At 38.2% G+C, this 26,989-nt stretch overlaps 3 protein-coding genes and 1 non-coding gene across 6 annotated transcripts; 3 read left to right on the forward strand and 1 right to left on the reverse strand.

Annotated features, from left to right (window-relative positions):
- Positions 1-5,719: 5,719 nt before the first annotated feature.
- On the forward strand, positions 5,720-13,299 carry glb1l (galactosidase, beta 1-like). The gene is made up of 16 exons (XM_007570286.2): positions 5,720-5,974; positions 6,212-6,381; positions 7,055-7,205; positions 8,474-8,534; positions 8,614-8,708; positions 8,784-8,964; positions 9,040-9,098; positions 9,181-9,302; positions 10,432-10,472; positions 10,547-10,665; positions 11,402-11,476; positions 11,555-11,644; positions 11,769-11,882; positions 12,016-12,147; positions 12,236-12,463; positions 13,059-13,299. Exons 1-16 carry the CDS (start codon positions 5,912-5,914, stop codon positions 13,260-13,262), a joined length of 1,905 nt encoding a protein of 634 aa, XP_007570348.1. The 5' UTR covers positions 5,720-5,911; the 3' UTR covers positions 13,263-13,299.
- Positions 13,300-13,512: 213 nt separating this feature from the next.
- ankzf1 (ankyrin repeat and zinc finger peptidyl tRNA hydrolase 1) lies at positions 13,513-19,592 on the reverse strand. Of its 2 annotated transcripts, none has more exons than XM_016680832.1 (16): positions 19,498-19,592; positions 19,003-19,138; positions 17,964-18,064; positions 17,773-17,875; positions 17,137-17,327; positions 16,946-17,058; positions 16,704-16,857; positions 15,737-15,959; positions 15,544-15,642; positions 15,282-15,464; positions 15,045-15,203; positions 14,671-14,947; positions 14,184-14,295; positions 13,937-14,104; positions 13,789-13,859; positions 13,513-13,697 (listed from the first exon to the last, which is right to left on the reverse strand). In XM_016680832.1, the coding sequence occupies exons 2-16, from the start codon at positions 19,112-19,114 to the stop codon at positions 13,559-13,561; spliced, it is 2,205 nt and encodes a 734-aa protein (XP_016536318.1). In that variant the 5' UTR covers positions 19,115-19,138; positions 19,498-19,592; the 3' UTR covers positions 13,513-13,558. The 2 variants fall into 2 exon arrangements, with proteins under 2 accessions (XP_016536318.1, XP_016536319.1); XM_016680833.1 differs by having other exon boundaries at positions 19,003-19,133; positions 19,498-19,577.
- hce2l2 (high choriolytic enzyme 2-like 2) lies at positions 19,010-26,925 on the forward strand. 2 transcript variants are annotated; one of them, XM_016680834.1, is made up of 9 exons: positions 23,264-24,633; positions 24,727-24,769; positions 24,868-24,930; positions 25,020-25,175; positions 25,282-25,399; positions 25,526-25,704; positions 25,802-25,883; positions 26,398-26,522; positions 26,616-26,925. In XM_016680834.1, the coding sequence occupies exons 1-9, from the start codon at positions 24,574-24,576 to the stop codon at positions 26,630-26,632; spliced, it is 843 nt and encodes a 280-aa protein (XP_016536320.1). In that variant the 5' UTR covers positions 23,264-24,573; the 3' UTR covers positions 26,633-26,925. The 2 variants fall into 2 exon arrangements, with proteins under 2 accessions (XP_016536321.1, XP_016536320.1); XM_016680835.1 differs by lacking the exons at positions 23,264-24,633; positions 24,727-24,769 and adding an exon at positions 19,010-19,096.
- Positions 22,735-22,807, forward strand: trnak-uuu (transfer RNA lysine (anticodon UUU)). The gene has a single exon. It is a non-coding gene; the product is annotated as a tRNA-Lys (tRNA).
- Positions 26,926-26,989: the final 64 nt, after the last annotated feature.

Below are 26,989 nucleotides of genomic sequence, written 5' to 3' on the forward strand. Positions count from 1 at the left end.
TCCAATAGAAAGCATGACTCAAAGCTATATCAAGAATCTTTCTTGGTGTTATGAGATAGCAAATCGTTTATGAAGGCACATAAATATTGTGTGAGTGAAAACTTTTGCTGCATTCTTTTTTGCTGCCATTGAGATGCACATATTAGCAATAAGACCTTTGACAATCAGAATCTTGTAGGTTGTTTACGGCGTACCGCAGGCTGATGTCTTGTTGCAACATTTCCTAAATGCTACCCTCTACCTTTAGGCATTTAGATGATTTGACACATTTTAAGTCAAATTGATCAAGTCTTGGGATCCATAGCCACACAAATCTAAGACAACCTTTTTTTTTATTTTATTTTCCTCCTTAAGGTGGTTTGGTTTTTGTTTCGGTTTTACTCATAAGTTCTCATGAATAACTTATGAGAACTTATGAGTTAATTTTTTAGCACGCCTATTGAGTTGATTTTATCGCAAAAAGCCATTCAGTCAGTCCAATTACTAATGACATAAAGCATTCAGGCATCTACTTGAGGCAAAGATGGAGACGAAAAATTATTTAATTGAATTTGAACATGAATTGTTGATGGTGCCAGATGAGCTGGTCTAAGTAATGCTGAAATTGCTGATCTGCTGAGGTTTTCGCACTCCATCCTCTCTTGGGTTTCTCGAAAGTGGTCTGAGAAAGGGAGAGAGAGAAATCTGCTGAGCAGCAATTGTGTGAACAGCAATGGCTTTTTGATGTCACAGGTCAAAGGAGACAGTAGTTCAATTAACCTCTGGTTAGTAATGGTGTGAAGAATGGCTTGAACACCACTGTCTTCCTGAGTAATGTTGCTGGCCATATCCAGCCCTTTATTAACACAGTGCCCTCCAATGGCCTCCAGATCTCTATATGGTAGTGCAGTGGAATAGCAGATTTGCATCATGGAGGAGCAGCTGACAAAATGTCAATGGGGACCAAAATCCCAGATAAATATTTTCAGCACCTTCTTAAATACGCGCCATGAAGAATGAAGGCAACTCTGAACCCAAAGTGGGTTCCAAACAGGAACCACCAAGTCATATCTAACAACTGAGAAGAAAGGTGCAAAATGTTCATTGTGTTTCTGCACAAAGCCAGAGTATCTTATTTCTGGCCTAAACATTGCTGTCTATTTTTTTTTTTTTTTTTCAACTTTTTTTCATGTTTAATCGTCAACTGAGCATTTTGGGCTGAAGGTTTAGAGCTTTTACACATAATATGTGCTTCTTAAAATTGTCAGATAATTATTAGCCGATGTAATCAGAAAATACGTCAAAATTACAGTGAACGTGATCAATTTTTCAGTACCTGTTGTTTACCTGATTTGGTTCACCAGAATTAAAAAAATACATATTTCTCACTGGTTGGGCAATAAAAGAGGAAATTTTTAAATAGACATCATCTGATTCATTTATGCAGTAGAAGGGATTTTTATGTGCTATGATTAATCTCCAACTATATCCCATAATATGGAGGAATTATTCTGACAAAAACTTCTCCATAATATCCTCCATACAACCACAGTTCTCTTTAGAAAAGCATGCGCCCTGAAGGAATGCCATACCTTCCTTAAGACTGAGGAATGAGAGCCAACTCACACTCTTCCCATGCTCCCCTACAAGCTCAGCTTCCTGTTTATTTGTAAAGTCTTGTGTTTTTAAAACTCCCACACTGAGATTGCTTTCTATTCCTAATCTGTTCGTATTTATGGCCTAATTACTCCAAGAAACTCAGAAAATAATGGCTGATCTGTAAACGTCATATGAACCGCACACATAGCAGGAGGTTTTGTTATTGGTCTGGTATTTTTTATTTTTTATTTTTTTTGTTTATTGTTCAGTTTCTCAGAGCGGATTCCTCTCAGATTCCAGAGTATTAGCCCGGCAGTGACTCAGGGGCCTTTCGGGGCCTGAGAACACAGAGAAGGTACATTCCTGGCTGTATCCTGAGCTCAGCACTAGACTTTTAAGGAATTCCCCAGCTCTATCGCTCAGCATGTGACTCAACTTCCTGATAATCACTTATCAATGAATTTTACCGTTTATGTTTAAATGCTTTAAAACAATCATCTATTGTTCTGTTAAATTAGTATTGGTAGGAACAGGTCTCATCCTGGGTAAGCAATAAATACTAAGATAAACATAATTTGTCATGATTAAAATAAATAAAAAATACAAAGTAATCTTTTGTTTCAATCTGATCATCTCAAGAAAAAAAAGTGTGTGAAACTTTAATTTGAGTATATGTGTTTTGGGTTGCAAATATGACATCCAATGGAAATAGATAATTACTCTTATCCATTTCCAAGATAACCCATAGAGGTGCCAATGGTTATTGGCACCTCAAAAAAAGCTTTGAAATTTCAGGACTTTGATATCATTTTGATATGATATCAGATTATTTTGATATATCAAGATGATCAATTTTATCTCAATGATAGCCACAAATTTGGCTATGATTGAGATAAAGACTAAATGCTGCAGCATATAACGTTTACAAAAATATGTTTTTTTTACACATTTGTTAATACTGTCACAGATGATCTGTGAAAAGAGCAAGATCTTCCACCTCATCTCAGTGCCTCTCAGTCAAAAACAACCAATGAGAACCAGGAGGAGTATGTTAACGCTGTCAATCATGCTCATGCACATCCTGCTCGATAATGGAGAAAAAAACTTATTGTTCCAGAAATCCACTGTCATTGGTGGCCATGCTAATTAGATTGAGCATTTATGGCACATCCTGGTATGGTGAAACAGCTGAAGCGTGGCAAGGAGCAAGGCAGATAGTGTGAGCAGCGCATACACAAGCATGATAGACAATGCTAAGGCCCTCCTCCAGAGTCTGATTGATTGTTTCTAACAGAACAATGTTTTGTTCAGACGAGCTAAAAAAAATTCACAGATTATTTGACTTATATTATACTGTCATGACATAATAATAGTTTTTAACAAATATTTAAAAACATATTATTTTTTATAAAAATGTACTGCAGTTGTAAGCAAGGAGTCCTGCAAAGGAGTTCTCTAAAAAGAACGGAGAACCTGGTTTTGGTTTATTTACATTTGCCCTATTTGAGACCAAATAGGAGAAATGAGAAATATATATATATATATATATATATATATATATATATATATATATATATATATATATATATATATATGTGTGTGTGTGTATGTATGTATGTATGTATGTATGTATAGCTTTTTTACCTATTTTTCAAGGTAAAACAAAAAGCAATGAAATAAATATGCTGTCAGTAATTTAGCTGATTATAAATTAAACTTGAATCAATATTTCAATCTAAGAAAATTTAGACTACAACAATATTCCTTTTTTATATATATGAGGAGACCTCACTGGTTGTTATTATGACATATGTAAAGTGGTATTTCCATACAAAAGTGGTGGTCTCCTCTAACACCAGCTGTCCCCAATGAGTTGGACTGTACATATGGGAGGTGGGGGCTGAACGTTTGTGAATACACCTGCTTCCAGCAGAGACAACAAAGAGGGCCTCACTTTGGGGGTGGTGGCACAATCTAATTATAGACTCTGGGGAAATGACTTCATGGAGGTGACGCCCAGCCCTCGGGTCAGTGTTTTTATGCTTCTCCTAGCAGTAGCAGTAAAAAACTGGACTGCAATGTTTACATTGGGAAAATATATATATTTTTTGTTTTTAATCAACTCTATTAGCCATTCCACTTCTACTTCTTCCCCAGTGGTTCAGTAAGTGATAAACGCTCTCAGTGCATTAGGATCTTCAGTGTTTTTGTGGTTTGAGCATCCATCAGGGCTTCTTCAAATGCAGACATAAGCTCTCAGCAAGCACCATCTCGCTAATAACTAGATTACAGAGCGTCATGCTTTGGCCCTCTCATTCACAGGACAATAAGCTGCTTCTAACAGAGGGCTAATGAGCCACAAAGCCAGAACATTTGTCCTATCTGCACTCTAGATCTCGTCGTTAGCCATTAGAGGGCACACCAATTGAATTCTTTCAGTACTGAAAGTAATGAATGAAGAGACAGGAAATGAGTTGACTTTAAAAATGTTACTGAGAAAAATGGTGACGATGATGATGATGACGAAACTGCCACAGAACGAGTAAAAGCCTCTATTATTGTCTGTATAAATACAATGAATTTGTGTGATGCAGCCATTACTGCCTTGTTATTACAGGTCACACTGAGATAAACAAGTGTTCTTGTTGCACATTAGCACAGTGGCCAATTTACCGCCACTCTTTGGAACCACAATGGTGAGATCATGAGTCTGAAAAGCAAGTTGGATTTATTTTATTCAGATCAAACACCATATTTGAATGAAAAAAAAAAATATGGATAAAAAGAGAAAAGCGCAAACACAACCAATGGTGGTTAAAATAAGGCACTTTGGAGCATCCAGATTGCCATCTTAAGGTATTAAGGCGCCATCTAGTGTTATCCAAAGAGCGTCAAGATGGCTCCTAATAAATCTGGTTGGTGGCACTTCATTAAATATCACCACAGCATTGTATGCTGTCTTATGCACATTTACATATATTAATGAACACAAAAGCTGAAAAAAATAAATCTTTTGCTAAGTGACAGTCATTCAAAAACCCTTAAAAGGACATTCAGGAAGAAACAAAAACAGCCCCTGAAGCTAAAATAAAGCAAGCTGTTCCTGAACTGGCTGCTTTGTCATGTTGCCATGCTGAACATAAAGGCAATTGTCCACAACCTACATACTGCATAGCATGACAGCAGGGTGGGAGAGCAGTCATACACCGACTGAGGGTTCTGTTCATCCACACATCTAACTCATTTAGCTTTAAACGTCTGTTTAAGGTAGAACAACACATTCCCTTATATTTTTAGGGTTTTAGTTGAAGGAGAAGGAAAAGACAGTTTAATAATTTTTTACTAATAAAAGTCTCAAATATCTGGTGACCTTTTTTTATGTCAGTATCCTTCACTCTGATACCCCTAAATAAAATATAGAAAATAGAACCAATTCTACAGAAGTCACCTAATTAGTACGAAGATTCTTATGTTTGATTTAATTTAATAAATGCAGCTGCTCTGTGAAGGCCCCTAAGGTTTGTAAGCAAACAACATTAGACCAATAAATGCACCGGACAGGTCGTGGACAACAGGATTAATAATAATTTATAATAGGGTTATTCTAATAGAATTAAAAACAATAACTTGAGCGAGTGTTTAACATTTCATGGTTAAATCAATCTTCTAAAGATGGAAAGAGCATGTCACAACATCAGACCTACCAAAATATGGTTATCAAAGGGGCAGAGGTGGGTTAACTACATTTACTCTGTAACATTTACTTGAGTAATTAATTTTTTATAATAAAAAAATAGAGGTGTGGGAGTAGATTTACTGTATCATCCTATTTATTTTTGAATAGATTGGGAAATGTTACTTATTCTTAGTTTATCATTTAAAATACCCAAATTCACACATATGTTTTTGCCGGTCTGACTACCCAACTTTGAATGAATTACAGCACATCAGAGACGCAGCCAGTTGCTAATGACATGTGCAAAGCTGATAGAGACAAAACCTAAAATACAGTGAAAAATTACCCCACAAAATATTGACTAAATAGAAAAGTGTAAAAAAAAAAAAAAGCCGTGCATTTCGATCCACCCACTTCACAATTACGTGGTTTAATTGGGGCTAAACAACGGGCTCTAGGACCTTGCTGCGAGAGAAGATAAACATCACATGACACTGGTTGTGAAGCGGACTGGTTGGGCTGAATATTGACTGAAATGTTGCTTTCTCATTAAGCATTCGTGCAGGAGAAACGCAGAACATCGATTTTGTGAAAAGAGAGTGATAAATGGAGTGATGTTTGTGTTTTAGGTAAAGCTGATCCAAGGAGGCAGCGGACATGGCTGCTGCTTCTTTCCTCTTTGCAGTGTGCATGGCGCTTTCAACTCTTTCTGGAAGTTTGGTAAGAAGGAAACTAACATACCTTCTTACATTCCTCTGGGTGTTTTTTTTCTAGAACAGTTCAGATAAACTTCGTGTTATGCTCTTTGACTGCAATCGTGTTTTTGCCTACTAGTAGAGATTGAACAGCAGTGATCAACGTCTTTCTGCTTCCTTGTTTAAATTATGAAAATGACAACCAGATGTGTCTGTATGCAGAAGTTCCCATCACTTTGCATGCCATTGGTTCTTCTCGCAGGTCACTGGAACGAGATCCTTTTCTATAGACTACAAGAACCACTGCTTCCTGAAAGATGGAAAGCCTTTTCAGTACATCTCAGGTAGCATCCACTACTCCAGAATCCCACAGTATTACTGGAAGGACCGCCTGGTGAAGATGTACATGACTGGACTCAATGCCGTCCAAGTGTGAGCAGAACACATCCAACTTAATGCTATAAACACAGATTGCTTTGCATACTCGTTGATCTTTTCCATATTTTGTCCAGTTCCAGCCACTAACGTCAATATATCTTATTGGAATATTGACAGACCAACATAAACGGGGCATAATTGTGATGAAATGAAAAGGATACATGGTGTTTTCGTTTTTGTATTAAAATAAAGAAAATCCTCTCCACAGCATCATAATGCCATCACCGTGCTTCACTGTAGGGATGGTTCTACAGTGAACTACATTGTGATGTATTCAGTTCCTTACAAAACTGCAAACAATTCTTTTTATTACTTCTTTTGCCGCCATGTGTCCTTAAAGGTGAGATTTGCACATGGCACAAATAAGGCAATTATTTATTATTTAAACTTTAATTAGATGTATCAGAGTAAAGAAAGGCAACTAAGACTACACTATACATATTTTTGATTGTAAGAGGAAAAAGATATATATATATACACACACACCTTACTTCCATGGTTATACACTGTTTTGTTGGTCTGTCACATAGGATCCCAATAAAATACATGAAGATTTGTTGCTTTAACAAGAGTTTAAAAGTCCTGGGGACATGAGTACTCCTGCAAAACACTATATATATATATATATATATATATATATATATATCTTATAAACTTGTGTTCTCAGATATGTTCCCTGGAACTTCCATGAACCAGTTCAGGGAGTCCACAACTTCACAGGAGACAGAGATTTGGAGCATTTTCTGAATCTGGCCAACCAGACAGGCCTCCTGGTCATCCTGCGTCCAGGACCGTACATCTGTGCAGAATGGGAAATGGTAATTTAAGTAACTTTGGTAATGTACTATATTTAGTTTTTGACATCACAGGCTAAAAAGGGAGCAACTCAATTGCACAACAAGACCTAAATTATACAAATAATACAGTGTAACAAACATTTAAAGCAGCATTGTGAAAGTGACAATGTCAAAGAAAAACAAGACAATCCTTCTGTCAAGTTATTGTTTCAACCAACAAACCATATCAAAACTGTAAATGTATGTCTTTCACTCCAAGAGCCTGTTAAGAAAAAGGGAAAAAGAACACAAAAGGGACAACAAAAATAACCTGCAACATGTGTCACAGTACAGTGTGACATGTGCCTGGATAATAGAAGATGTCATTATCGTAAAAAAAACCCCCACAAATGTACAAAGTTTTAAACTTTATGACAGTGACAGACTGCTATTTTAATCTATTTTGTACATCCAGTCAATTTAGATACATTTAAGATGTACCAATTTATAACAACTGTAATCTCAAAGATGTTTACCAGACAAATAGCCATAAATCTATGTCCTGGTGTTATCATTCCATTACATTCAGAGAAATTTTGCATTAACTTTTGAGAAATCCAATCTTTAATTTGGGAGTATTTATTTTTTCACAAAAAGAAAAAAAAAAAACTCAGTAAAAATTGTCCATAATATCACAGATTCTCTATTGCACTCAGGATTAGAGACTGAAAAAAAATATTACATTTAAAATTGGTAATAACAGTAAGTAAGGGTGGAAAGTCAACATAACATAAAAAAATAAAAGAGATCAAAAGAGTTGTATCAGGTGAAATCTATGCAGAAGTTGAAAACCAAAGAGGAAAGTTTATCAGCAGCCAATCAGAGAAGCAGTCAAAGGATTTATAAGAATAGAAGCATTAACTGCAACATGGAAGTATGCAATGTGGACTGATCTGCTTTTCAAATTATAATGTGCTATCAAAAACAGACATCTAAGTTCTTGGGAAGACGGGTTAGAGAATAGCTAACAGGCTCATCCAAAACAAATGTGTTACCAGATCACCTTGATTTATTTTCACATAGACACCACATGTGTGAGCAAGATGGGAGAATGGAATTAGATTTTGTAGATCTACATGTTATCAGTACATATATGAAAATGTGTACCGTGTTTCTTAAAAACGAGACCACATTCAGGATATGGAGAATAAAGAGAAAAGGGTTTACAACAGATCCCCGACTGTGATCTGATCTGAGATCCACAAATAATTTTCCAAGAACTAAATGTCTTTACTAAACCTGTGTTCCAGGGTGGATTACCAGCATGGCTTCTTCAGAAACCAAACATCATACTTCGCTCAGCAGACACAGGTAATCAGACACCAATATACCAATATTGTGTTTTCACGAATATATTTATGCACAATTAATATGCTTTCTTCTGTACTAGATTACTTGGAGGCAGTCAGCAGTTGGCTTGCTGTCCTCCTCCCCAAAATTAAACCTTGGCTCTACATCAACGGCGGCAACATCATCACTGTCCAGGTAAAATGACTCGGGTAAATACCGGTAATCTCTAGCACGTGATTGCATGTAATAATGAATCAACTTTAATGGCAGGTTGAGAACGAATATGGAAGCTACTTCGCCTGTGACTACAACTACATGCGTCACCTGCGGACGCTGTTCCGCTTCTTTCTGGGCGAGGACGTCGTTCTCTTCACCACTGATGGAAACACAGACAAGGAGATGACATGTGGGTCATTGGATGGCTTGTATGCCACGGTGGACTTTGGCACAGGTTGGTGGTATGTGACTGTGGAACGGAAGTCGCAGCTTCATGCAGATCATTCGTTGTTTACCTGATTTCCCTCAGACACCAACATAACTGTTGCCTTCAAGCGCCAGAGAAGATTCGAGCCTCAAGGACCCCTGGTTTGTTGCACACCAGTCCGTCCATCATCATCTTCGGACCTGGTGATGTTTTATGGCTGTAACCTGTTTAGATGTCTTGCAGGTGAACTCAGAGTTCTACACAGGCTGGTTGGACCACTGGGGAGATCAGCATGCCATGGTTGGAGCTCAGAAGGTCAGCAGAGTGCTTGAAGAAATGCTAACCATGGGAGCCAGCGTCAACATGTATGTCTCCTTGAACTCCCAGGCTTTCAGCTTTCCTTCTCTCTACACATATTTGATTAGTCAGCAGACCAAGGCATTGAAAGTGATTATATGTGTCTTCTAGTAGAGAGCCCAGGCCAATTATGTACTTTTAGGTACTTGATTTACATACTTCAGGGCATAGAGTTTTAGAAAATAATGAGAAAAGCTCATTTTCAGCTAGAGGAGGGGTGGGCAATCCTGGTCCTCGAGGGCCGGTGTCCTGTAGCTCTTAGATGTCTCCCTGGTAGAACACACCTGGATCCAATAGCTGAATTACCTCCTCAGTTCAGTCAAGTTCTCCAGAGTCCTGCTAACGACCTCATTATTTGACTCAGGTGTGTTGAAGTAGAAACACATCTAAAAGTTGCAGACCGGCCCTCGAGGCCTGGAGTTGCCCACCCCTGAGCTAGAGGCACATATCTGGATGTGATGAAGTATTGTTAGACAATTGGCCTCTCCAAATTGCCCCTAGGTATGAGTGTGTGTGCATGGTTGTGTGTCTCTGTGTTGCCCTGAGACAGACTGGCGACCTGTCCAGCATCCCTCCCGACCCCACTAAGGGACAAGGGTGTAAAGAAAATGGATGGATGGATGGATATTCCCAGTGACTATCTCCTTTGCTTCCAACTACTAAAACTTTCTTGTTATCTAAGTGTCATTAATCAACACTTCCCCAGGCTTTCTGAGGGTATAAAAACATTTGTATTTTGTTACTTTCTTACTTATTTTCTATCCAGTCTTTGTACCTTGAAGGTGACCAGTGGAGGATAAATATTTTAGACCTAAAAAGTAGATCAATGGTATTTGAAAGTAAGTCACAGACTTAAAGGTTGCTTAATCCCCAAATTGATCATTTACTATTCAATACTAAAATTGGATACTAAAATACTCCTGAGCATTTTTTTAAAGTCTACTGAAATGCAAAGAAGCTGAGTAAAATTGATTCCTTGAACAATTCTTATGTCCCTTGAGGAAGTTTTTAATGTCTGAATGCTGCTCATCTTGAGTCAACCTGAGTCAAGATTGGTACGAAGATGGCGACAGAACCTCAGAGTTTTTACTAATATCTTTCTCAGAACTCATGTTCTCTACCCCTCTTTCTTTTCAGGTACATGTTTGAAGGCGGGACTAACTTTGGCTACTGGAATGGTAAATGCCTTTATTTTCATAGTTTTTAACATTAGTGTGGCTATCTCCTACAAAGGCTCACTCCTCTTGTAAAGGTGCTGATCATGACAGCAGGTTTCGCTCTGTGGTGACGAGCTATGATTACGACGCCCCGCTGACTGAGGCAGGAGACCCCACAGAGAAGCTGTTGGCCATCAGAGATGTCATAAAGCAGGTAACAGTGATGGAATAACCAAACAAGTTGCAAGTAATTCTCAATAAATTAGATAATCAAAGAGTTTATTTACTTTATCTCAAAATGTGAAACTCTTATTTAGTTAGTTGCACACTAACTAATACATTTCAATCGGTAACTGACCCTGATGGTAACTTACAGTTAATAAAAACCCAACATTCACTGTCAGCATTTTGAATGTTACATTATGCCAATAAAACATTATTTTTAATACAGCGTCTTGGTAAAGTACGCTCATGTACTCCTGAGTACATGAGCATAGAGTCCTTTTGCATGAAATACTGCATCACTATTTAACGGGCTGTGCTTCACAAGCCTCTTTCTCATCATTTGTTTTTTTTTCCTTCCACACAACTTTTCCATTGATGATTCAACTTTTCCATAATTATATTGCTGTGTGTATAGAACGTGTCCTTAGCAACGATCTTTTGAGACTCACCCTCCTAGTAGAGGTTGTCAATAACTGTGTGCTGTAAAAATGTAAAGTTAGCAGCTTTTCCATGATTACATAATTTGTGTAATTTTCTAATAAAAGCTGAATTTTCGCTTTAAGCCATCATCATCGAAATGAGTAGGAATAAACTCTTACTGTTTAGCACTGTGCGAGTATTAGTTTTTGAACTGAATTACTTGAATAAACCAGCTTTTGAGTGATATTCTGATTTGTTGAGATGTCCCGATTGTTTCGGAGAAAGTAACAAACCATTGTCATTAGTTTAGAGACATCCCTGCCGGTCCCATGCCGCCAGCAACTCCTAAGTTTGCCTATGGCTTTGTCACGCTGGAAAAGGTAGTAAAATTTAATCAAGATTTTGGCCAAAACACATTTTAAACTGTTTGAGTGACTCATTATGATCTATTTTTACAGATTGGAAACATTAGCAGTTTGCTAGATACAATTTCTCCTCTTGGGCCGGTCCAATCCAAGTATCCTCTGACGTTTGAAGAGATGAAACAGGTACGGTGCTGCCCTGAAGTCAACAACAGAGAAAAGGCTAGCAGCATAGAGACAGTAGACCTCTTTAAATAGAGAAAACTTCTAGACTGTTGTGTCTGCAACCTGTCATGTCCATTGTGTCCAGTACTATGGGTACATGCTGTACCGGACCACGCTGCCCCACGACCTCACAGAGCCCACGCCACTTATATCGCCGCTGAATGGGGTTCATGACCGCGCTTATGTGTCAGTCAATGGGGTAAGAGCTTTCTGTGAACTTTTGTTTGTCTAACCCTCCAGGTTTCCAGGTCAGTGGGGAAAATACAGATTAACATTATAAATCTAAGTATAGTGTTGTCCTTTTGGAAGCTAATGTGAATGTGTTCAAACAGGTTTTCCAGGGATTGTTGCAGAGAGATACTGTACTCGTGATGAACGTTACAGGAAAACAGGGGGACACATTGGATATTCTAGTTGAAAACATGGGCAGAGTTAACTTTGGCAGCAAGATCAACGATTATAAGGCAAGGCAACATTAAATATGACCAACGTCAGTCAAACTGTACACACAGAAACTATGGATCTCTTGCCGACAGTATTTCTATGTTTTAGGGCCTGGTGAGCAACTTGATCTTAGGTAAAGATGTACTGACAGACTGGAAGATCTACCCGTTGGACATTGATGGAGCCATTTCAAGAGGATGGCCTCATTCAAACAGTGGGAAGTCCGTCACGTCCCCACGAAGAGAACCTTCAGCTGGACCCACCTTTTACACGGGGACCTTGCAACCTAACGGGCTAGCATGGGACACTTTTCTCAAGCTCATTGAATGGACAAAGGTAATTCATCATTTTATTCCCACACACATATTGGCTCCTGGTACAGATGTGTATAAAGCCTTAAAATAGCCTCGTCGCTGAAAATTTTGAGATTTCCCTTTGGTGCCGATTATGTTGCCACTGCACTACTTTTTAGCTCACTCAATAAAAATGCTTGTATACCACAACATTTTAAATAAAGGAAAACTGAACATGGGTCATCTTTGGGCCATTTAGTGCAATAACCACCTAAAACCTGTGGCCACCAGAATGGGATTTACCAAACACAAACCTTCATCCATAGCCATCCTTTTCACAAAACACAGCTGAACAAAACATCAAATATACAAACAAAAAAACTGGGGCACAGGGATTTTTGGAAAAATAAAGTATTTCTTAACATAAGATTATTTCTCTACTAAATACAGTCAGATCTTGGTTGGATTTTATTTTATTTTTTTCAGTTTGAGGTAATGCTACTGCATTAAAATAATGCATTTATTTAAGGCTTTTTACGCATCTCTACCAGGGCTTCCAATAACCGTGGAGGGAGTAATAAGTGTTTTTATAGGCTGTTTTTGTGAGAATAATAAGCGAAGTGTTTGTTTCTAATCAGGGCCAGGTTTGGATTAATGGGGTGAATTTGGGACGATACTGGCCAGGCAGGGGCCCCCAGCAGACTCTGTACGTCCCCGGGCCCCTGCTCAGCACCAGTCTGCCCAACAACATCACGTTACTGGAGCTGGAGGGAGCCCCAGCACACCTGCGGATTGTTTTTATGGACCGGCCTCAGCTCAACGCCACTGCTGGGAAATCCTGACTAATAACATGAGCAAATAATTCTTGCTTTACTGCTGCCAATTCTGCATTCGCTCCCCTGTCTGGTTCTGTAACTTTGGTCATAATATTTAGTCAATTAGCTTGTTTTCATCCTCCATAGTTTCTTAGCAGCACATTATGTAAATACCTTGTATAATAATTAGATTTTTTTAAAGTGTGTTTATTAAATTATCTTGAATAATTTTACAAAAATCTAAATTTGCATTTTTACCAAAAATAAAAAGGAGAAAAAGAAACTTGAGAAGCCTTTTACTTTTAACTTCCAAACGCCTAGATTCATTTTTCCACAATGGACTTGTTTGGAGGAGCATTTGCTTTCCGATGAGCTTGAACGCATCGTGGGGTGCAGAATGAATACTCCAGGTAGTTAAAAGGAATTTTCCCGAGCAAAGATTCTCCACATGACCAGCACCTCCTGTTGAAGAGAAGAAAACGTCACCAAATATCAGAGAACTCTGAGTATACGCCCATCAAAACCTGGAAATCTTCATCTTTGGGGGACTCACTGGACATTAGAGAGGCTGACCCCTGATGCAACCGCTTGTTCTGCCAACCTTTTCTCTGCTGCCAGCGCTCTCTATGATCAAAGAGCAAAACAATGACACATCCACAGTGCCTTTTCTGAGACCCCAGCTTAACGGCGTGTTTTCTCACCTTTTCCCGATCTGTCAGAGATGCAAACCTTTTCTTCTCCTCTGCCTCCAACTCTTGTTTCCTCTTTTCCTCCTTCTGCTCTTTCTCCCGCTGCCTTCGCTGAGCTCTTTGGGCCTTTTTCTTCTCCACCTTTTTGGATTCAATCTCTGCCGTTAGAGGCCCAGGGACCTGGAGTTGCACAGCGGGAAAGTCATAAGCTTCACTGCTTCAATTTGATGAAATTCACAGTCAGGCAGTTTATTCTCACCTGTGCCTTGCTGTAGTCATACTTATCAGGGTTCTCACCCATGTATTTACGAAAGACGTTCCTGGTGTCTTTGTCGGGGGCGACGGTATACGGCGTCTGGCCTTTGTTATCCCTGTGAAGAGATATTGCAAAGTTAGTGAATGGGCTACAACCACAAACTTCAATATATTTTATCAGACTTCCCATGGAGACTTGAAAAGCCTGAAATGTTTCAAATTTGGAGATTTTGGATTAATACACCAGGAAAAGAGTTTGAGTTTTCAAACTTTCAATTTTATTCCATTATTTAAAAGACAAAAATCTGAATTTCTAGAAAAAGTTGACGGCTTTTTGCTCTGATTTCTACTTAATTGATCATTTTTTTAATTTTGTCAAGACTTGAGGTTTGTCTAACTCATTGATAATTTGTTTTTCCTTCATTGTGGAAATAAAAATAAGTGATTTTCTCTTCTTAGAGTACTGCATGGGACTACAGAGTGGCTGATACCTGCATGCAGGATCTGCTCCTGCATGTAGGAGCAGCCTGACGACGGCCTTCTGTGCAGCTGCTGCAGCGACATGCAGCAGAGAAAACCCTGATGAGTCGATGGGTTTATTCAGGAGGCTTGAAGGGGCTGTAGAGATATTTTCCTCCATCTCTTCAGGAAGGTCCATCGTTTCCTGAGGTAGCTGAAGGAGACTGCAGAGAGCGCCTACATCTCCAACTTTGCATGCAGTAAACAGAGCATCCCTGAGGCCGTAATCAACTGACTCATCAACGGCTTCTAGAGAGATAAAATAACAGATTTAACGACCACTTCAGAGCACTGCAGTGCTGAAGAAATTATGCTATAACAGACACATTTAGGCATCTGTGCTCACCATCTAGTTGTTTTTGCCCCTGTGGTTTCTTCTTTCTTGTTTTTACAGATTGTTCCTGGTGAGGCGTTGGCGTCTCCTCCTCCTCCTCCTCCTCTTCTTCTGCAGGTGTAACCTCAGGCACCACGTCTTCTAGCTCACTTGCTCCAGCATTTGTGCTTCCTGTTTCAGTTGAATATGGGGGTTTATGTCGGCCATGTTATGAATGTTTGTCTGGTATTTAGACTGAACTAGACCAACCTTGATTATGAAGTTTGCCTTGCTCCTTCTTTTTCCTCCTCCTCTTCCTCCGCCTGGAGGGATGCATTTCATGCTCTCTGAGATCCAGAGTTCCTATCGTGAGCTCCACCATCTCCAGCTGGATTTCCTCTCCCTCTTCATCTGAGCTTTCATTATTTTCTTCCCCTGGTGCCAGCAATACATCTGTGTTAAACAAATTAAATATTATTGCTCAGCATACCAACACAGTTCCCCCACAGACGCGTTCAGGAGTAAAACGTACCTTTCTCTTCACCCGTGATTTTCTGTGCTGCAGCTTTGGGCTTCTTCTTCCATGCAGTCTTAGACGGACTAAAAACAGCAGACATGTCCGCGTCTTTCCCTGCACAGTCATAGTTAGGATTATTCAATAATTACCCCCTGGATTTACAGAAATAGACAACATGCTACTGCTCTAAGTATGTATTTAAACACACCATACACCTGGACAGTAGAGAGGACCTCGTGCACCCGCTGCACTTCCCGAAACGTCGCCCTACGCGTGGCGATGGGAAGTGAGCGGATCCGGGGGTCATTTTTTTGGAGGGGACCCCCGCGGCCTCCAAAGAAGATGGTCTTGTTGTAGCTGGGAGCTCGAACAAACACGGCAGAGGCGCTGTTCAAGTGCTCAGTCCAGGTTAGCAGAAGATCCTGAATGTCCTGCAGGGAGTTAGGGAAGGTCTGGATAATCTCTGTTAAAAACTGAAACTCACTTAGATCCATTACAAACAGGGCAATACAGTTCAAAGGTTACTTTGATTATTATGGACTATATCTTATAAGTTTCTGAAAATCTAAATATCATATATGGCCAATAAAAAAAGGATTTTTAAACAAAGAAATGCCTTCAGAATTATAGGGAAGGCTGCTGATTGAACAGAACATTCAGCAGACAGTCACCAACAATTTCAACGAGAAGAAAAAGCCACATAATGTCATTGCTAAAGAAGCAGGCTGTTTACAGAGTGTTGCATCAAAGTATTTTAAAGCAAAGTTAGGTGGAGGGGAAAAAGCGAGGTAGAAAAACATGCAAAAGCAACATGGACAACAGCTGCTTCAAAAGTTGTAGCCTGGATAATGTCCAGATTCAAGTTTTGAGTTATTTTAACACCATTTCACAAAAAATAAATTAACTCTAGATTAAAAATGTCAAGATATGTTCCCCCTGCAAAACAAACATATCTGAACAAAAAACAGTAAATACCTAAGATTTGGTGATATTTGAATGGGGAAGATTTTAATACAAACTCAATGATAGAGAATTATCTAAATTTGAGCTAAAAGGTAAAATAAAAAACTGCACATGGCTTGTTATTGTGATGGTTAAGAGCCATTAGATTAATAACTTTACTTTGTTACTCTAAAGGCAAAAAAATGAGGCAGAAGAATGCTCTGTAATCTTGCCTTAACAAGCGCTGCCTCGTTGTATCTCCTCAGAGTCGCTCCTGCAGATTTCGCCGTGTGGCTGCGGTTCTGGGAATCTCGCAGTCCTTGGGCAGTGCCTCTCTTTGCTCGAACCGTGTATCGATGGAAAGTCTTGTGATGGAGAACTTGTTTTCTAAAACACAAATGCGTCGCGATAATTTGACGACAGTGGACAGTTTAGCCGTCTATTTTAATTACAGTGATCTGAAAGATGAACAAACCCTTCGAAGACGGCTCCAGCAAAATGTCCGCCGCCCGTCATTAATATGACCCAGACAGTTTTCTGATTCACAGTCTTCAGAGAGGGAACTATGTCGTGCTCATCAGAATCTGCCTGAAATATGCAACTGGAATAAATAAGCAGAAGTAGTGAAGAGGAATCCCAACATGAGGCGTACCTGCTGAGCCTCACCTTTCCCATAAGCGCACAGCGATAGATGGACAGATATTCTCCTGCCGAGTTCTGAAACACCACCTTACTGTGGAGCCGGCCAGTTGTTGCACTAGGCTCAGCCGAACTCTCGTTGTCTGTTCCTCTGCCGTCACTGTCCGTGTCCTCCTCATCAGAGTCGGACTCAGACCCTGAGATACTCGACAGGTCTCCTGCCAAGTCAAAGAAACAATTGTATTTCCTTTTTCCTTCTAAAAATCTTCACATTTTGGGAAGCTGACTGTGTAAATATTAGACATCCTTTATATTAACCATGTTTTTTTTCTGCTCTAGCTAGACAGTTGCTCTTGCGTATAAAACCAGATTTGATTGGACTGCTTTTTTTCTTTGTAAATAAATTCATAATTTTAAGCATTTTTGGATTTAATTTCATTATCAAAAGAAATAACAGAACAAATCTGTAAGGTTGCAAAAACGTTTCATGTCACTGTTAACTAGTCCACTAGCAGTGTTGACTACGGTACTTGAAGCTTTTTCAGCGATACTAGTAAACTAGTGCAACTTGTTGAGAGCTAGTGGGTGAAAATGACATTTGACATAAAGGATTTCTAATATTTACATCAACAGCTTTCCATCAGAGCACCATTGTTTCCACACCGGCTCTGGTTTTTTTCTCAAACTCCTCTGCTGTGATGGGAGGCGATCCTGCCATCTTTTGTCTCAAATTAAACCGATGCCAGTCAAGCTTGTAGTGCTCCCTCTGCAAAACAAACACAACCCACTATAAACTGGTGTTCCTCAATCACACACACATTGGTTTCATAGAGTGTTTAACCAGATGGAGTCACCTGTTCCTCTCTGTTATCAAAGGAACATTTGCAGGCTGAGCAGGCCAGTTTGTCTGACACGTCTCTCTTCCAGTCGTCATCTGGACCTCTAATTTTCACACCTGCAAAGTGACATGAACTAGAAATTAAATAAACAAGAAAATTCTCACTGTCGTAATGCACAAGATGCAGAGTATAGCAATAAAATAGAATATCATTGGAATTCTATTATTTTAAAAAATTCTGAAATTCTGAAGAAGTGATAATAAAAAAATATCCCAGATCTGCAGATTTATGATCCGCTGCAACTAAAGACGAGCAGTTCTCCTTTTTCATTATAACGTTATGAAGTGTTTGAGCATAAAGTGCTATGTGAGTTGGAACCACCAGATTATCACTGACTGTGAAAACTTTACACTGGTTCTCAAGCAAGCTGGATTATGAGCCTCTCCACGTTTCCTCCAGACTTTGGGACCTTGATTTCTAAACAAAATGTAAAATTTTGTAAATCTGAAAAGAGGACTTTGGACCACAAAGCAACAGTCCAATCATTTTCCTCCTTAGCCCACAAAAGGAGGGCTTTTGTGGGCTAAAAGCAAGTTACAATCCAGGGCTTGTTACTCTCAATTCTCTCAAAAAGTAAACATTTTCCTTCTACTCAACTTTCTATTTAATGTGTTTACTACAACCATCTTCTTTGGCGCTGACCTATTGTGACTTACCCTCCTTGTGAAGGGTGTTAATTACTGTCTGCTAGGCAACAGTCAAGTCAGCAGCTTTCTTTTTGCTTGTGATGTCAGGACTATAACATTTCTTAATTAAACGGTATTTTTGCAACTCCAGCATAATGGTCTAATTTTCTGACCAACTTATTTTAGGCTTTTCATTAACTTTGAGCTATAGTCATCAAAATTAACAGGTCTGCCCTTGAAATATATTACTCTGTGAAATAATGAATGAATATTTGATGTTAGTTTTACTGTTTGAATTATAACACTGTAAATCAGCTCCTTGCTGGTATTCTAACTTGGAGAGCTTCACTTGTACAGCTCATACTTACAGTCTGTGGATGATCCAGTCTCCTTCAGGGCAGAGTTTACCTCCCTCAGCTTAAAAGCTTCTTCGTTTGAGCACAAGTCGAAGATGGAGCGGAGGTCGGTACAAGTTGTCATTGTTTATATATATTTTTTTCTGTTCTGATAAAGAAAAAGCACACAAAACAATATAAACCAGGTTAGTCTTTTAAAAATACAGTACACAGATACAGTGGTAGCTTACTGTTAACCATTCGATTCTTGATATATGGAGTAATGAGAACATACACTCTACGATCCGAAAACAAAGTGTAAACTAATCTTTAATTGTGTTTTTTTTAAGCTGCCGTTACAATTATTTGACAATGTGTCCTGCTAACGACACGTGTAGAAATGACAGATGGTTTATTTTCTCTTCAAAATGAAACACGACTTCTTACTAGTTTTAGCTCTTCAAACAAAGCTTTAGCGCCTGTAGAAGTAATTAATAAAAAATGACCTAAAAATAAATAGTAACTCACCATAAAAGGAAGGCAGTCAGAAAATGTTGTGCTTCCTCCAACCGACTACGGAAGCTCAGGAGTGTCAATTATGCGGTGCGCCGGCAGTTGTACTGGTATCTGCGGAGCAAAGGTTGCTGACAAACATAAGAGAACACTGTACAAAAGCACAGAAAATCAATAGCAATTGAATTTTTAAGCATATAATCATATTTCCAAAAAAGTTAATATTTAAATTTCAATTAATTTTTTACATATATAAGCGATTTCCAGTACGTGACACCAGTATTGCTTTGGTATTTATTACTCCAAACACTTAAACCTGACTGAACTTAAAATTAGACAGAAGGGAACAAAACCTACCGGTTTTCCTCCTGAATATAGGTCCAAACAGGACCAGTACAAAATTTTATGAGGTCTTAACAGAAGTACGCTTCAGGGCCCTCTTACAGCTAAGAATAATAAGAATAACACTTATGAAAGAGACTTGGATATAATGTAATGCTATTGTCTAAGAAAGCATTAATAGCCAATGTACAATGACTTCCTTATCACAGCTTTTAGGGATACAGCCAATCAGCGCCAAGGAAAATTAATGGCAGACCTGGATTGGCTGCTTTGCAAGCACCAACCTCTAGCCTTTGAAGTAGCATTGCACTTTGATATTTCAGCTTTCCAGTTAGGATTTTTTAGCATTTAATTTAGCTATGATATGTTCAAAAATAATCCCCATATACATTTTTGTCACATTAGACTTATTCTAAAATAGTACTTTATAATGATGTGGTGCCAGGTTTTTCCTGGCACTATGACTATGTGGTATTTCGCTACCATCTGCCATTTGGTAATGACTGGCTCCCACCTGGCCACTCAACCATAAAGCTCTTATTGGAGGTCTGTGGCCTACAATTTCTTTGACTTCAGTTTTGGTTTCTGCTCTGTCAACTGTGAAACTTTACACAGGTTTAATAAAATTATCAAGTTGTAAATCACAAGGATTATTAGTGGAAATAAAGTGCACCCAACTCAGTTTATGTGTCATGGAAAATGTGTGAAAACTCTGGTAGGTTTGTATTTAACATTCACAAATTGTGAAAACACTTTCCACCTTGTCATGTGCTTTTCATGAGGGGAAAACTAGACAATTTCATGCACATCAGTTTTAGAATGAACTTGTTAGAACCAATAAGTGGACACATATCAATTTCTAAATGTCAAAGATTATTTTTTTTAAAATGTGCAACACCTCCATATATCCCCTATGCTTTCATGAACTCTGTGGCCTTGTCACACTTTAAATCTGGATTTGGAGTTTTATTTCAGAAAACAATTTCCAGAAAAGCCCACTGTTCAAACAACTAACATCATGTAAAGGTGGAATAAAGAAGTAGCTTTGGTGGAAATAAAGACTTTATTGGTTTTATTTTATTTTTTTTTAAAGAGAGACAGCTAATTACTGAGTACAATTAAAAGAAAATAACTCTCCTTGGAAACAATTTACTTTTTTCTTGTTTTTCTTTTTGACTTTCTGGTTGCCACAGGACTTGAAGCTTGTCCTGTAAACAAGAAAAGGACAACACTTTCTATTAGATATATCCACATGCAGAAAATAAACAGCCTGAAACCTTCTAATACCTGCACTGTCACAAGCTTTGAGCTCTGCCAAGCGCTCTTCCACCTCCAGGATTTCAGCAGTAAGACTTTGGACCTTACTTGAGGCACTCTTGAGCTGCTCCTCCAAAATACTAATTTTATTTCTGAAAATATAGTAAACATGGTGTCCGTTTGTTACTTATGGGTTTTTTCTTACAGCAAACAGCATGTCTAGTTACCTGTGTGAGGCAGCCCGTTGATCCAGATGTTCTGAGAGATGTTTTTCCTCTGACAGGAGCTTGCCTAGTTGGTGCAATGCATTACCTATTGCACCATTTTCCATCATAAACTTCATTCTCTGCTCAGTTTCTTTTTTGCTGCAGATGAGAAGAGATCAAAACCCAGGTGAGAGCTGTGTAATCACACAAAGACTTAAAATGTTTGAAGCCATGAAACCAGGACCCTTCTGTGTTTCATTACTTTGCCTGTTCAGCAGACCCTTTGAAAATAAAAAAAAAAAAAAAAGTGTTTTACTGATCTTCTGCCACTTATGTAGAATTTAAGGTCACCTCGTAATGCAGCAATCACTTTAGTAGGCAGATTTTGTTACATCTAATAAGGTAATAAGGACAGTGACAGAGTCAGCCAGCCAAAGAGCAAGCAAAAGATAGTATGTGTGGGGGAGGAGGGAAGCACAGGAAAAACTGAATTTTTCTATTTATAAAAAAAAGAAAAAAGAAAAATTACAACCCTAATAAAATATACTGATACCATAGAAATGCCAGTTCATTTTTGTGTCTACGGATTACATCCAGATCCCTAGACACCCTGCGAGAGTTCAGTCTTTTTGTGACCCTAACTATACTCTTCATGAGACTGTCTTAGGGGAGGAAAAAAAGTGTCTTTAGTCAGAACTGACGTTTCTTGTCCATAGCCATCACCACAATAACTCTGGAGAATTTTTAATTAACACAAGTTACGACAACATTTAATTTCAGTAAAGCATTTGTGAATTTGAACTGAATTTGAAGTACATTGTGTTTCAGATAATTTTTTTCTGTCTTATGTCCCATGCAATAAAAAATATTTCTATTTTAAAAACAACCACAATTAGTTGGATATAAACGAAAGATGCCGATTCAAACCATAGTTTTATCACTTTCTAATATTAACTTGCCACCAACAATATGGCTGATAAGCTGACGTATCGTTTATGGACCTATGGCATGCAACCTTTAGCAATGACATCATCAAGGTACTTGTCTGTATGCATACTTTTAAGTAAATTCATTTAAACGCGAATGATGCGGTGCACAAAGTCAATACCAGCGAGCGGTTTCCTCCTCGACACGCAGTCTTTCCTGCCGCGCCTCCTCCAGTTTCTGAGTGGTTTCACTGATAGCACGCGCCAGGTCCTTAATTTGTTACAAGAGAAAAGCGTATGTATTTTTTTTCTCAAACAATTTTCGTGTTGAACGTCTTAATCAACGTTAAATTTTACAGCAAGTCAACTTACAGATGTATTTTTCTCTTGGAAAAATGTACGGTCAGGAAATGCTGTCATTGTTGTCGAGGTTGTGTTTCGCCGTACAACAATAAAACGTCTGTCAACATGTGACGTATGGTTCTGCGTTATAAAGGGTGCTTCCGCCTCTGGACTGTAGAGCCCGGATAGCTCAGTCGGTAGAGCATCAGACTTTTAATCTGAGGGTCCAGGGTTCAAGTCCCTGTTCGGGCGGAAATTTTTCTTTGTTTCCAAAATTAGTTACAGCTGTGTCCAATTCTCCAATCTGTCTATTATTTTTGTTTTAAACTGCTGTTGAAATCACCGTCTTTCCTCGTTGTGACTGCATTATTATGACAATTTAGACATAATTTAATGGTCTCTCTTATTATTCAAATTATTGAGACAGCAAGGTGTTCCACAACTATAAATGCTGAACAAAAATAGTCATTTAAAAATAGAAATAGAAAAAGTACTTGACTTGAGACTTTATTGATCCAACAGTGAGGAAATCCAGACTTCACAGCAGCATACACCAAGCAATAAAATGCAAGTAAATGACACACAGGCAGTACAGCCTAAATAAGAATGCAAATGTGAATTTGCAAAACTGCATAAAACAAGCATAAAAATAAATATGTAGAAATTACTTAACATCTCATACAAACAGCAAAAAAGAAATTTAATCAGTTTCTAAAACAAAAGTGAAATTACTGAAATGCAGTTAGGTTCAAACTTAGAAATGCATCAGCAAGTCAGCTAGAAGAAAAATTAACCAATTTTCTCTTAAATAGAGTATTTTCTTTATTTATTAAACACATATCAAATTTAAGCCACTGTCTAAAATACATTTTAATGATTGATTTGAAATAATTCTCAAATATTTTCTAATTAAATACCTAATTCAAGTGGCAATTTGAGTTCTAATTCTTGTTGCCTTTGCGATCCCCATCCTTTAGATTATGCTAATTTTCACTATTTGTCATTCAACAAACCTACATAAAAAGTCCGCTCTGTAATTGGCAAAAAAAAAAAGTCACATTAAAGGTTTGTGACAAGGAGAGCATGGGGTAAATAACCTAAACAGAATTTTATTAAAATAAGCATGGTATCTTTTCACATATTTTAATGAGCAAGATTAAGTTATTTTACAAAGAAGAATTAACAAAGAAAGGGAGAAAATAATTTGCAGCTCTAAATGCAGCAGTAGGTGGTTTTACAAAGTCTTATTTGTCAAAAAAAATTGAAAACCGTTCTTTGATTATTACATCTCGCAATTACGCTCCACTTGTGTTGATTTGTTGCACACAATCCTAATAAAATATACGTAAGCTTAGTAATGCGACACTGAATTAAAAAGCAACAGTTTATTAAATGCTGAACAATTTTAAATGGTTTTACAACAAATGAAGTGATTTTGTGAAAGTAGCAAAATACAACAACATTGTCCTAATCTCCAAATATACACATGAACCCAAACTATAGTCAGGAATTGTATTTTGTATGCATTGGAGTCTGGATATACAGTAACCCTGGTTGTATGAAAGCATACTTATTACTGCAGAAAGATTTGGTTTCAGAGGCATTAGAGCGTGTGGATAAGAATATGTTAGAATGTGAAATCAGCAGCATAACATAGCATGTGAACCATGAGTAAGCTTAGTTTCAGTAAAATGGAAAACAGTAGTCCTGGTGAACATACACACCATCTAAATCCCAAAATTGTACCGATCCAGTGCCAAACATTAGACCGTTTAATTTAAATTGCAGTCGAGCTGTTATTAAACAGTGTAGAACCTCACATTATGCTCCCGTTGAAGATGTTGTTTTTGAAAAAAAAGTCAAACTAATTAGGGGATTAAACTCACTGACAAACAAATAACAGCAGCCCAGCAATTTACCTGGGATAATCATGGGTATTATCTCCGGACACCGGCCTATAAAACTGGGTGTTAGTGCAGGTCAAATGGCAACACTGAAGAAGGATCTGCCAGGAAAAGATGGAGCAGATTATCCTGCTGTGTGCGCTCTCAGCTTGTCTCTCGGCTGCGACCGCTCAGGTAAACATGCAGAGAAATGGAAGTAAAAGTGGGAGTTTTGCATGTAGAAATCTGCTTACTGCTCAGTTCTTGTATTTTGTTTTTTTCTTGCAGAAATTTTTACTCAGTCCCAAATGGGTACCTGTTGGTTTCAGGGGTAATTTTTTAAATAATAATATAAAAAACAAAAGAAGATTATTGTGAATGTAGCTGAAATAATGGCTGAACCTATACTGACTAACTCTTCCTTTCAAGAGCCTGAAGGAAAAAAAGAAGACACTGCAATGGATAAAATAATCAAAGCCAATGAGCTTCATGGTGAGTATTTTATAATAATTGAGAGATTTTGCAACATATTTTGAAATTTTGACTACTTTTGATTTGGCCCTGAATCATTTCTACTTCAGGTTCCCATGTCATTGATGGTTCCACCACCCTCAGAGAGGGAGATATCGCTGTGTCCACTGGAAGGCGCTCAAAGATCTGCTTCGCCCGGAGCTGCCTCTGGTCCAAATCTGTGGATGGACACGTCTACGTTGCCTACACACTCTCACCTGATTACAGTAAGTTAAGGGTTTGGTAAACCCACTAACACTGTAGGATGTTTTTACAGAATCTTCTTTAGTAATATTTCTTACTCCTGTGTGCATCCTTTAAATAAATAAACAGCTGACATTGAGACAAAGCTGATAAAGGAGGGAATGGACAACATAGAGGACAGTACCTGCATCCGTTTTGTTCCTCGAACTCACCAAAAGGACTACATCGACATCCAGCCAAAGTCAGGGTGAGTTATGACCAAAAAAATACATATATTACAACATACTATTATTTTAATAAAATATTTCATGTTTTTTGCAAAACATATACATCAAAGAGTGTTGTTTCTCTACGTTTTTATTTGTAAATGAAGATGTTGGTCCTACCTTGGCTCTCGTGGAGGAAAACAGACCCTGTCACTCCAGAATCCAGGCTGCATGGATATGGGAGTGATTTCCCATGAGTTTATGCATTCCCTAGGCTTTGTGCATGAGCAGTCCCGCATTGACCGGGACAACTATGTCACCATCATGTGGCCGAACATTTGGAGAGGTAACATCAAAACATACTGGTCACTTTTAACACACACATACACACATCAAACAAATACAATAAATCAAAAAATGTAATGCGTTTTTTTCTCCGACAGATCGGCTAAGAAACTTTGAGAAGTTTAAGACAGAAAATCTGGACCTGCCGTATGACTTTGGCTCGATTATGCACTTTGGGATGTAAGTCGTATTTTTTATGTGTAAAACTGCATTTAATTCTAATCTTGAGGTGAATATCTGTAAATAAGAAAACTTAAAAATATATTTTATTTGAGTAATTTATTAAATTTAGTAAATTCTAAATGTGAAACTCATGCAATAAATAGAATAATTACACATTCAAGTTCTCAGAAAAATTCAACATAAGACCAAAAACAAAGCTTCTTATCACTAAAATGTTCTAGTCTATGACAGCTTACAGCAAACATTTTGAAGATGTTAACGGAAGGTTTAGTGGGTGGAATAAATGTGGAAAAGAAGCTAAGCACGTTCCAGAATTTGGGGTAGATGCACAAGCGTTGGACTGCAGGTAGAGACAGTGCTTCCAAAGCCGCAACACACACACAAATTCAAGACAACGGCTTCCGCTGTCACTTTGAACACCTGTCACACCTGAAGCACAGCCCGTGTAAGAAGTGTCTTACCTGGTGGTGTTATCAGCATGTCATCAGCATTTATATATTTCTATGTTAAGGTACGCCTATTCAATGGCCGGAGATCCAACCATCGTCCCAAAGAACGGCAGGAACGTTAAGCTGGGCCAGGCATCGTCTCTCAGTCACCTTGACAAGCTGAAAATCAACAGGCTTTATCAATGCGGTTCGTACAGAAAAAAATGTCTAACAGCATAAATTTCTTCTATATAAATTGGTAAATGAGCTAACTAGTGCTTCATTTTGTCTCTTTCTACAGCCGTGAATGACGATTAGAACCTGAACCAAGACGAGGAGAAGCAGGACTCCTCTGAAAGTGGACGTGATAAACTGCTGCTGAAACATCTTCATACAATCTCATAATATTTTAGGCCTTGTTTTGTGTAGCTGAACTTGTATTTGTTTGCGTGAGACATGTAACTTTATATTTAACATTTTAGTAGACAGAATTGGCATATGTCTTTGCTGTTGTACAGTGAAAGATGAAATGAAAGTTATTGCCTTGTTTTAACTAGTCACTTAATATCCATGTTCACTTCCTGCAATAAAGATGTTAAAGAATAATTAAAAAAAAAACTAATTGCATTGTTATTATTACAATATGTTGAGGTAGCTGAAGATTTTGGGTGATGG

This window comes from Poecilia formosa, unplaced genomic scaffold, assembly GCF_000485575.1.
Source record: "Poecilia formosa unplaced genomic scaffold, Poecilia_formosa-5.1.2 Scaffold257, whole genome shotgun sequence".
NCBI lineage: Eukaryota > Metazoa > Chordata > Actinopteri > Cyprinodontiformes > Poeciliidae > Poecilia > Poecilia formosa.

Coding starts and splice junctions, on each gene's coding strand:
- glb1l (XM_007570286.2), top strand. CDS start 5,912: ATGGCTGCTGCTTCTTTCCTCTTTGCAGTGTGCATGGCGCTTTCAACT. Junction 10,666..11,401: donor TCAGAGATGTCATAAAGCAG/GTAACAGTGATG, acceptor CATTGTCATTAG/TTTAGAGACATCCCTGCCGG. Junction 12,464..13,058: donor AGCTCATTGAATGGACAAAG/GTAATTCATCAT, acceptor GTTTCTAATCAG/GGCCAGGTTTGGATTAATGG.
- ankzf1 (XM_016680832.1), bottom strand. CDS start 19,114: ATGACAACTTGTACCGACCTCCGCTCCATCTTCGACTTGTGCTCAAAC. Junction 17,876..17,963: donor TTGATAACAGAGAGGAACAG/GTGACTCCATCT, acceptor TTTGTTTTGCAG/AGGGAGCACTACAAGCTTGA. Junction 15,204..15,281: donor AGGCAAACTTCATAATCAAG/GTTGGTCTAGTT, acceptor CAACTGAAACAG/GAAGCACAAATGCTGGAGCA.
- hce2l2 (XM_016680834.1), top strand. CDS start 24,574: ATGGAGCAGATTATCCTGCTGTGTGCGCTCTCAGCTTGTCTCTCGGCT. Junction 25,176..25,281: donor CACACTCTCACCTGATTACA/GTAAGTTAAGGG, acceptor ATAAATAAACAG/CTGACATTGAGACAAAGCTG. Junction 25,884..26,397: donor TCGATTATGCACTTTGGGAT/GTAAGTCGTATT, acceptor TTCTATGTTAAG/GTACGCCTATTCAATGGCCG.